The sequence below is a fragment of the Rhinopithecus roxellana genome, chromosome 19, assembly GCF_007565055.1.
Source record: "Rhinopithecus roxellana isolate Shanxi Qingling chromosome 19, ASM756505v1, whole genome shotgun sequence".
In the NCBI taxonomy this organism is placed as follows: domain Eukaryota; kingdom Metazoa; phylum Chordata; class Mammalia; order Primates; family Cercopithecidae; genus Rhinopithecus; species Rhinopithecus roxellana.
The window spans coordinates 66,548,540-66,558,697 of record NC_044567.1 but is presented as its reverse complement, the minus strand read 5'-3'; the positions used below and the strand labels follow the sequence as shown (position 1 = coordinate 66,558,697).

Sequence of the window (10,158 nt, the reverse complement as noted above, 5' to 3'; positions counted from 1 at the left end):
GAGGGCCTGAGCCTTTGCAGCCCATAGCTGCTTCCCCAGCGCCTGCCGTCAGGGGAGGACGGGGTGACCACAGCAACATCAGGAGGAGTGGAATTCACCTGACCACTTACCATGTGCCAGGCACCACGGGACATACCTGACACGGGAAGGCATCCTTAACCGCTCACATCTCTGAGGTTCAAAGGTGCTATTCTCATACCCATTCTACAGATGAGGAAACTGAGGTTTGAGAAGTTAAGTGACTTCCCTGAGAGCACACAGTGAGTGGTGGGGCTGAGAGTCAAGCCCATAGCTGTCAGACCCTGGAGCAAGGCCAGAGAAGGAAGGAGAGGGACGGGAGAGGCCAGGCAGTGGGTGGCTGCAAGGCTCCAGGCCCCCCTTAGAATCCAGGAAGCACAGGAAGCCATTGTCTCCCCTAAGGCTGTGATTTCTTCCAGCCCCTCCACACCCCTGTGGGTCTCATGGCCCCTGCTCCTTTGGCCATCTCCCCTAAATCCCCAAGGCCTTAGGGTCTTGATGTCAGTTCCAAGGGGGCTGGTGTGAAAGACCTTGAGGTACAGTCAGGTCTCAGAGGATTCCAGAAGACCCCAAACCTTCCAGTCCAAAGGAGGTGCTCTGAAAGTGCAGGGGGGGCAGCCAGGGCCAAGAGTGTGCATGTCCCAAGGCCACACAGACTCCTGGGTTCCCCTGGCAGCCTCTGCCCGGCCAGTCTGAGGTGTGGAGGACGTTTGGATAAGGCACCAAGGCCATTGGGCAGAAGTCACCATGCCAATCCCCATAGTGGCCAATCCCCACAGCCAGCCACTAGGGGCCCACCCTTCAGATGAACACCTACGGGTGCCAGGCCTGTTGTGCACAGCCAGGAGGGAGCCCACAGGTGGGAAAAGGCAGTGCAGGCTCCTAGCAAGACAGGGAAGCTGCGGCATCTGAATGACAGCTGTGAAGGAGGATGACAGCCAGAGGCCTCAAGCCTGCTCCTAGAGCTGCTGTCTGCTCACACACAGCAGCTAAGGCCAAGCAGGAGCTCAAGAGGCCTCGTCCCTCTCCCACCAACTCCACCACAATTCCCCAGAGAGCAGGGCAGTCTGGCTTTCCAGTGGGGCTTAGGCAACATCTTCCTCCCGTCCAGCTGGCTGCCAGTCTTCACAGTAGAAAGCCCCTTCAATAAAGAAATGCCAAGCACAGCTCTGTCATGTGAGAATTAATGGCCAGCCCTCACAGAAGAAGAGACTTCACCCAAATGCAGTATTTCCCACATTTGGAAGACTGGAAGGGGTGGCAGCCCAGGGAACTCACATTCCCGCAGGGCAGTCCCTGCTGGAGCCCAGAGCCACCCGGTCATGCACATTCCAGCTCTCCCTCAGCTGGCCCTTTGACCTTGAGACCCATGAACTCTGTTCGTCCTGCTGCACTGCCTTCCAGAGGTAGAATTATTGGGTTCCAGCTTACCCACACGCTGTTCAACCCAGCCCCTGATGTCACACACGAAGAACTGGAAACTCAGAGAGGTCAGGGGTTTCCCAAATCCAGACAGTGGACCAGGGTCCAGACTGGGCTTCCCGCCAACCAAGGAGCGCTTGGTTTATAGCAAAATGCTGGTGACACATAAGTCCTGGATGGAATTCCAACTCTGACAGGTGACTTCCTAGCAGTGCCACTCTCCTCTCCTCTCCATCTTGCCAACTGACCCATCGTGCTGAGCTCAGGACTTGGGGATGACTCATACCCCCCTGGCTTGCAACACCTTTACCTAAAACATCCCTACTCCCACCTTGCCTTAGCTCCAGCCCAGCCATAAAACACAAGAGGCTCCTTTAACGGGAGGGTCACGTGCCCACTGTCCCTTGCAGACCGGGGAGCTCCCTGATCAATGTTTGCTGTATCCCCAGTGGCATCCTCTCATTCAGTACGCAGTAGGTGCATAATAGCATTGAGTGAATGAATGAAATAGGATCTAAAGTCACTTTTGGTGGGAGTGGTCAGAGAAGGCGCTGGGGAGGGTGTGGCCTTGGAGCAAGGTGTGAATCAGAGGTAGGATTTCAGTAGCCCAGAGGAAAGAGGAGGGCATGTCAGGTGATGCACAGGTGAGCAAAGCCCCAGAGCGGGAGAGCAGAGGTATTGCCAGGGAAATGGCACCCAGGGGAGGGCTTACTCGATTAGATGATGTCTATCAGGCTTCTCCAGTGCAAAGGTACTATTTTCCCCTTTGTCATGAATAAGCATTTTTGAGATGATGCCATTATTCCATTGCTCACCACATTTTCAATTTATTCATTCATCTGCTTCTATCTGCAAGGACTTACGCTTTCCTATTCCTTCATTGGGTTACAATCTGTTATTACGATTGTTTATGTTGATGCCCACAGCATCCCAATTTGGCCAATTCAGGGTGGCTCCTGGATATCTGTGACACGTCCCAACCCTTCTTTGAGGCCACCTGATTTCATGGGGCAACACAGGATTCCAGGCGCTTCCTCCAAGGAGCCTGGTGGAGGACAGCATGAGAGGCCAAGATCTGGGTGGGCGCTGCGCTCATGGCTGCTGGGGGGCGCTGCTCATGGCCCTCTGGGTGGGCAGAGCCACCCACCCACACATGTATTTTTATATCCACCTATGTGTGTGAATTCAACCCAGGCCTCCCACACCAAGTCAGCACCTGGGGATTCATCTGGTTTATCCTTTTCTGTCTTTGTGACGCCACCCACATGAGCGCTGTCATTCCTGGCACCCTCGCTAATACTTTACCTGTTGTTATTAGGCCCTGAATGGCACCATCTTGGGCTCAGCTGCTGCCCCTCCCTGCACAGACCCCCAGGCCTGGCTGTCCTGCCGCATCCCTGGGCCTGTCCACCCGAGGCACTTGGCCGGGTCCCTGGAGGAGCAAGCCGTGTTCCTTTTCTGTAGCTGCCACGGAATGCTGGGAACAAAAGTCCCCAGGGGAGTTCAACTTTGGGCGGTGAGTTTGGTCTTCTAGGCAGATCAACAGAGGACGGCGATGCTCCCATCCTCTGACCAAACAAGGGTATTAATTGCAGAGAAGTCTCTCTTATTAACTCCTGCTGTCCATGGGATATGCAAGCTGTACAGATGAATCTCTCTCTCTCTCTCTCTCTCTCCCCCCCCCCCCCCCCCGACTCTCAAAAAGCAAACATCCCTCAGGAGTGGTAATTCTTTAAATGAGGAGAGGAAATGAAGGAGATGCCAGGTTCCTCCCTTGGCTGTGGGTGGAGAGTCAGCTGTACCCTGGGCCTTCCCCAGCAGGGGCTGAGGTGGAGACTGAGGGCTGGCTGCTGAAGGGGGCTGGAGCGCCCCAAACTCTTCACCTACTTGCCCAGCTCTGCTACCGCCTCCTGGTGAGACCTTAGGCATTGCCACCATTTGGCGTCTGCGCATCTGAACATGCAGGTGTTGAGCCCCTCAGAGCTCCCCTGTGACTGCTCATATTATTTGGGATGAAAAGATGAGTCCGGCTCTTTCCCTGACACAGCCGGCTCAATTCTGCCAGGCCAGAGTCTTTGAGGTCCTTGAGGTCAGAGGGTTTGGGGGCTGCCACCTGCTGTGCGAATGGCTTCTCTGAGAGCAGTTGTCCCCTCTGTGAGACACGCCAGCTGTTGGGCTGTCGTGCGGATGAGCTGAGATAATGCGGATAGAAGCGCCCAGCATACGCTGACACAGGGATTATCAACGTTCAACAAATGGAAGCCAGGATCATTTGAAACCCAGCCAGATGCTGTAGGAATCCATTTGGATGCAATGTCCAGAACAGACAAATCCGTGGGGACAAAAAGCACATTGATGGTTGCCAGGGGCTGCAATGGGGGGGGATGGTTAAAATGATACATTTCATGTGGCATGTATTTTACCTCAATTCAAAAAAGAAAAATCCAGCCAGAGACAGAATGGCGTGGTCCCCAGGAATCTATCTTTGTGGGCTGAGAGGATGCTGAGGTCAGAGTGTCAGTTTGCAAAATGGTTTTCAGCTGTGTGTGAGGCAAACTGTCGGGGGCTCCTCCAGGCCCAGGGTGGGGACGCACATCATCCTCTCTTCCTTACGTTGCTGGCAGGGCCGGGCCTTGCAGTGTCTTTCCAACACGCATCCGCACCTGAGTTCATCCAGACCTCACTCCTGAACAGCCTGCACCCTCTCCAAAGCAGGGAGAGTGGGGAGGGGGTGCAGTGCAACACTCAGGCCCCAGTGCAGGTTGTGGGTGCTGGTCGCTGCCCTGCCTGAGCCCTGGGCAAGCTGAGAGCCCCTCTCTCGGCCCTGGTGTTTCCAGTGCTAACGTGGGAAATGGACGGATGTTTTCCAAAGTCTCTTCTTGTGCCTGAGTTCACCCAGGGCCCATTGGTGGCTCAGGCCTAATGACCCACTCCCCATGTACAGGGCATTAGTGCTGTTCTAGAACGTCTGCTCCATGAAGGCAGAGATGCCCAGGTTTATGGGCTGGGACCTGTGAGGGTATAAGAGCCCCTGCCATCCCTACCTTCAAAAACTTTTACATTTTTGAAGAAGGGACTCTACAGTGTCATTCTGCACCAGGCCCTGGAAATTATGTAGCTGGGCCTTGGGGACCTTCTCAACGAGGACAAGTACCATGTCTCCAGCCTGTGAACAGTACCTTGCCCACAGCAAGGGTTGGATGTGTGTGGACTGGATAATGAACTTTCAGGTTCACTGTGAGGGATGCCTCCCCACTGGTGCTTCCAGGCCTGGCCTTCCTGGTGACCCTATGGACCATGGGAGGGAGGTGAGGTGGGATACGGATGCTGCCCGGGCTCCTGATGCCCTTAGCATGGGAGGCAAGGCAGGGTCCCGGGAACTGGACATCGAGTTGTTCCCCTGCCACTTGCAAAGCCCCCTAGCCTGGCTGCATGTAGGATTTGGCCAGGAGGAGTGCTGGCACCCGATCCACAGAAGGGAACCCTGCAAGGTCAACTTCAGAGGACTGCCCTGCTGGAGGAAGGTGCCCCAGGAGCTCAGGGATGAAGGAGAGGGAAGCTCAGGAAAGAGCCCAGATAGCCCCAAGCAGATGACCAGCTGTGGGAGGGAGGCTTGGCTTGGCAGGGGAGCGACTGTGAAAGTTCAGTGACGCTGGTTTTATTGTGTTCTAGTTTCTCTAAGACACCCACGGGTATTGCAAAACCATCTTCCACTCAATCATCCATGTCTTCAGCTACAACCCCAAAAGTGCTCGAAAACAACCCACAGCATGGCAGTTCCTCAAGAGGTTACATACAGCTTTCCATCCGGCCCAACAATCCTACTCCTGGGTATATACCCAGAAGAATTAAAGACAGGTATGCAAATCAAAACTTGCACACAGATGTTCATAGCAGCATTCATCACAATCACCAAAAGGTGGAAATAACCCAATGCCCATCAAAGGATGAGGGATAAACACAATGGTGTATATCTAGGCAACGGAACATTAGTTAATCATAAAAAGGAAGTTCTGATACATGCTACAACATGGGCGCCGTGTGGATGGATCTGGGAAACACATGCATGGTGAAAAAAGTCGGTAGGATTCCATTGATATAAAATGTCCAGAAAAAGAGGCCAAGCACGGTGGCTCACACCTGTAATCCCAGAACTTTGGGAGACTGAGGAGGGTGGATCACTTGAGGTCAGCAGTTTGAGACCAGCCTGGCCAACATGGTGAAACCCCGTCTTTACTAAAAATACAAAAATTAGCCAGGCATGGTGATGTGTGCTTGTAATCCCAGCTACTTGGGAGGCTGAGGCATGAGAATCGCTTGAACCTTGGAGGTGGACGCTGCAGTGAGCCACAATAGAGCTGCCACACTCCAGCCTGGGCAACAGAGCAAGACTCTGTCTCAAAAAAAAAAAAAAGAAAAAGAAAAAAGGCAAATCCACAGAGATCGGCCATAACAAGCTTCACCGCTTAACTTGCTATGTGACTTCAGGGAAATCATTGAATCTCTCTGTGCCTACAAAATAGATACGATGATAATCAAGCTATGTTGGGGGCTTATTGGAAGAATTAAATGAACTAATACTTGCAGAGTACTCAGAGTCATGCCAGTTCATAGAAAGTCTCCTGTAAGTGTTGGCATTTTTCATTTTTATCCAGATTTTCAAGAAAAGCTTCACTGAGACGACATCAGACCTTGGACCTTGAAAGACAAATAGGTAGGGAGAGCGGCTCATGTTAGCCATGACTCACTGCAGGCCAAGTTCTGTCCAGGGCTTCTACAGCCCTTCTCTTGGGGAATTCCCCCTAACAACTATAAACTGGCTGCTCTCATTGTCCTCAGTTTACAGAGGAAGAACTAAGGCTCAGAGAGCTTAAGAAACTTCCTAGGGTCACACAGTTTACCAGTGGCAAAGCCAAGATTTGCACTAAGTCTGTCTCAAGGCCAAGCCTTCCTCCATAGCCTGTCGAGGACTCCTGGGGTGGCAGTTTCTTTGGAACAACGATGGTTATTGTTCAAAGTTTCTGCAATCTGGTTGCCTATGCTTTTTGCTTTTCCTTTACTTTCTTCTTCTCTCTTTTCTTTCTGTCTCTCTCTCTTTCATTCTTTCTTTTTCTTTTTTAATCCCATAAAAGGAGGAAGACCAGTAATTCTACTCCTAGGCATTTTTGCAAGAGAAATGCAAACATGTCCACACAAAGACTCACACACAAGTGTTCACAACAGTTTTATTCATAATAGCCTCGAACTGGTAACAACTCAAAGGGTGAACAGATCCACGGGTAAACGAGCAGGCTGTATTCATGCAGTGGCTTACTGCTTTGCAATAAAAAGGAATGGACTACCAATACACAAGAAAGCATGGATGAATCTCAAAATAAACATGCTTAGCAAAAAAACCAGGCTCTCCCCCTCCCAAAAAAAAGTATATTGTTTGGCTCTGTTTACATGAATGTCTAGAACAGGCAAAGCCAAACGATGGTGGAAAAAGAGAGACAGCTGTTGTTTCTAGTGACTGGAAGGAACAAGGGTGAACTTTCCAAGCAATGGTGACACCCTCTGTCTCGAAGAGCTTGAGCCGCTCATGTGTGTGCGTTTGTCAAGACGCATTGATTACTACCCTTAAAATTTGTCCATTTTATTATGTATAAATTTTACCCTAAAAAAAACCGGTTAACAAATACTGAGCTCCAGTTAGTGACATGCATGCTAGCGTGTCTCGGGGTGCGGTGTCCATCTGCAACTTACTTTGTAATACATCAAAAATTTGATGGACAGATGAAGGGACAGAGGGCAGACGGTACAGTTGTAGGTGGTGGCTGCACAGGTCTTCTCTGTACTATCCTTTCAGCTTTTTGCGTGTTTGCAAATGTTCATAATATAGCACTGGGAATAGGGAAGGGAGGGGAAGAAAGAGGGGAAGGACAGGGTGTCCCATGCCTGGTCTCCTCCCTAAGGATCCAAAGCCTTTTCTCACATGCATAGGGGACCCCTGCGTGTGCTCCAGAGACTTAGAGCTCCCGGAGATACTAATGGCACCTTCTCTGGGCTTGGCAAAGGCCTGGAGGAAGGGACCCCACAGGCTTTCCCCACAGGAGAAAAACACTCCAGGCAGATCCATCCCTGTCTTCATGCTATCTTACTCTCCATTTGTCTCTTTTCTCTTCCTTCTTTCTTTTCTTTCTCTCTCTTTCTTTCCTCCCTTCGTTTACTTCCTTCATTCTCCTTCCTTTTTTCTTTCCTTCCTTCCTTCTCCTTCCCTCCTTCCTTCTCCTTCCTTCTTCCTTCCTTCCATCCTTCTCCTTCCTTCCTTTCTTTCTTTCCTTCCTTCCTTCTCCTTCCTTTCTTTTTCTTTGTCTTTTTTCTTCCTTCCTTCCTTCTTCCCTTCTTTCCTTACTTCTCCTTCCTTCCTTATTTACTTCTCCTTCCTTCCTTCGCCTTCCTTCCTTTCTTCCTTTCTTTCCTTCCTTCCTTCTCCTTCCCTCCCTCTTTCCTTACTTCTCCTTCCTTCCTTCCTTCTTTCCTTCTTTCTTTCTTTTTCTTTCTTTCCTTCCTTCCTTCTCCTTCCCTCCCTCCTTCCTTACTTCTCCTTCCTTCCTTCCTTCTTTCCTTCTTTCTCTCTTTTTCTTTCTTTCTCTCTCCTTCCTTCCTTCCTTCCTTCCTTCCTTCCTTCCTTCCTTCCTTCCTTCCTTCCTTCCTTCCTCCCTCCCTCCCTCCCTCCCTTCCTTCCTTCCTCTCAAGGTATCACTCTGTCACCCAGGCTGGAGTGCAGTGGCATGAACATGACTCACTATAGCCCCAACCTCCTGGGCTCAAGGGATCCTCCCACCTCAACCTCCTGAGTAGCTGCAATTACAGGCATGTGCCACTGCATCCAGCTAATTATTTTATTATTTTTTTTAGAGATGGGGTCTTGCTACATTGCCCAGGCTGATCTCAAACTCCTAGGCTCAAGTGATCCTCCTGCTTGGCCCTTCCCTAAGTGTTGCGATTACAGGCATGAGCCACTGTGCCTCGCCTGTCTCTCCCTTTTTAAAATGTGACCTTCATGGGCCTGACATCTGCCGGTGACTGGGAGCAGATGATTAGGCCATGGTGGCACTGCCACGGTGGCAGCACTGGGAACACATCTGACACAGGTGTTCTGGGCAGAGCCGGGGCGTTCCCACTCCACCATGAGCCACAGCTCCTGGAATGGAACAGCCCCTCTGGGGAGGCTGAGCCGTGACCCCAGGTTCCTGCATGGGGCAGCACTGAGCGCCAGTTGGCCTTTCTCACTGCCACACGCCTTCTCTCCCGTTTTCCTCTTATCACTTAGGGCAGAGCCCCGGCTGGGAGTCCAGGCCCTGCTTCCCTTCATCCGTGAGCCTCCAGCAGCCTCAGGAGGCCGGTGGAGGCAGAGCAGTCCACTGTGAGGAAGCCTTCCTTCAACCTCTCTCCCCACTGCCTCCCCCTGCCCTGCCTGATGCCCAGAGTTTCCGCCACATAACTCTCAGGACAGAGACAGAGACTGTGAAGACTGGGAGCACACTCAGGGGTCTCCTCTTCTTACCCGACCTCCACATTTTGCAGATGGGGAAATGGAGGCGCAGGCTGTGGCCTCATCTCTCTTCAACTCGGTGTCCCCTCCTGACGAATGGGGTCCCAGAGCATCTCCCTCAGTATCGCTGGGAGGATGACCAGGGCCCACAGCGCTGAGGGCAGCTGATGGAGCACATGCTCTTGTTGCTGCCCATTTTGCAGTTGGGGCTCAGAGCCTTGCCCGAGGCCGCACACCAGACAGCAGAAGCGGGGTCTGAACCCTGAGAGGAGGTGAACAGGAGGGCACTGATGGTGTAGGCTGAGCTGTGGGGAGTGCAGTACTCTACACTCGAGTCCTAGCCCAGAGGAGGGGGAAGGGCTGGGCCTGAGGACAGTGGGGCGCTTATGCCCCCATCCTGGGGCTCTTGACGAGCCATCAGCGCTGACATTTATAACTGTGCCTAATGTGCCAGCTGAACCCAAGGGAGCCTCTCTGTCTCTAATCTGCTGGCATTACCCAGCCTTGAAATGATAGCAATTACCTCCAGGGCTGGGTAAATGACTGTGGGAGGAGGGGCAAGCTTCAGCCCTCCACTTACGGGAGGACGGGAGCCGGGTGGGGCAGACACTCAGGTTCGCTCTCCCTCCCTCTCTCTTTCTCTCCCCGCCTCCCTCCTCCTGATCACCTCTCTCAGGCCCCTCTGACTTTCTTCATTCACATTCTCTCCTCAATACACAGCCCTTAATAGACTCATCATTTGTCTACTGGGGAAACTGAGGCTCAGGCTTATGTGTGCTGCCCAAGGTCCCCCAGGAAGGAGAGGAGCCAAGATGCACTTCTAGGAGCCCTGACTCTAAATCCCAGAAAGAACTCCATGGAAACAAGTGCAGTGCCTGACCTGCTGCGGCCCTGGGCCTCTGAGGTGGGCAACAGGAGGCAGAGGTCCATGGACAGGAGGTAGAGGCCCGTGGGACTGTGAGGCAGACAGCTGACTGCAGCGTGCCCTGGTTAGGAATCTAGCCCAGGTGGCTGCCTCCGCCTCCATCCTTTTCTGTAAACAAATGTTCACAGCAGCACTGTTCTCAATATCCAAAAAATGGAAACAACCCAAGTAGCCATCAACGGAGAAATGCAAAACAAAGTGTGGTCCCTCCAGACAATGGACTATTATTCAGCCATCAAAAGGAATGCGGTTCTGA

At 52.2% G+C, this 10,158-nt stretch overlaps 1 protein-coding gene across 2 annotated transcripts in view; it reads right to left on the bottom strand.

Moving 5' to 3' along the window:
- Nucleotides 1-8,396: 8,396 nt before the first annotated feature.
- NT5M (5',3'-nucleotidase, mitochondrial) overlaps nt 8,397-10,158 on the bottom strand; it is a 78,869-nt gene continuing 77,107 nt past the window's right edge. For both annotated transcript variants that reach the window (XM_030923466.1, XM_030923465.1), the window contains exon 3: nt 8,397-9,239. In XM_030923466.1, the coding sequence (XP_030779326.1) occupies nt 9,049-9,239 (191 nt within the window). In that variant the 3' untranslated portion in view covers nt 8,397-9,048. The remainder of the gene's footprint in view (nt 9,240-10,158) is intronic.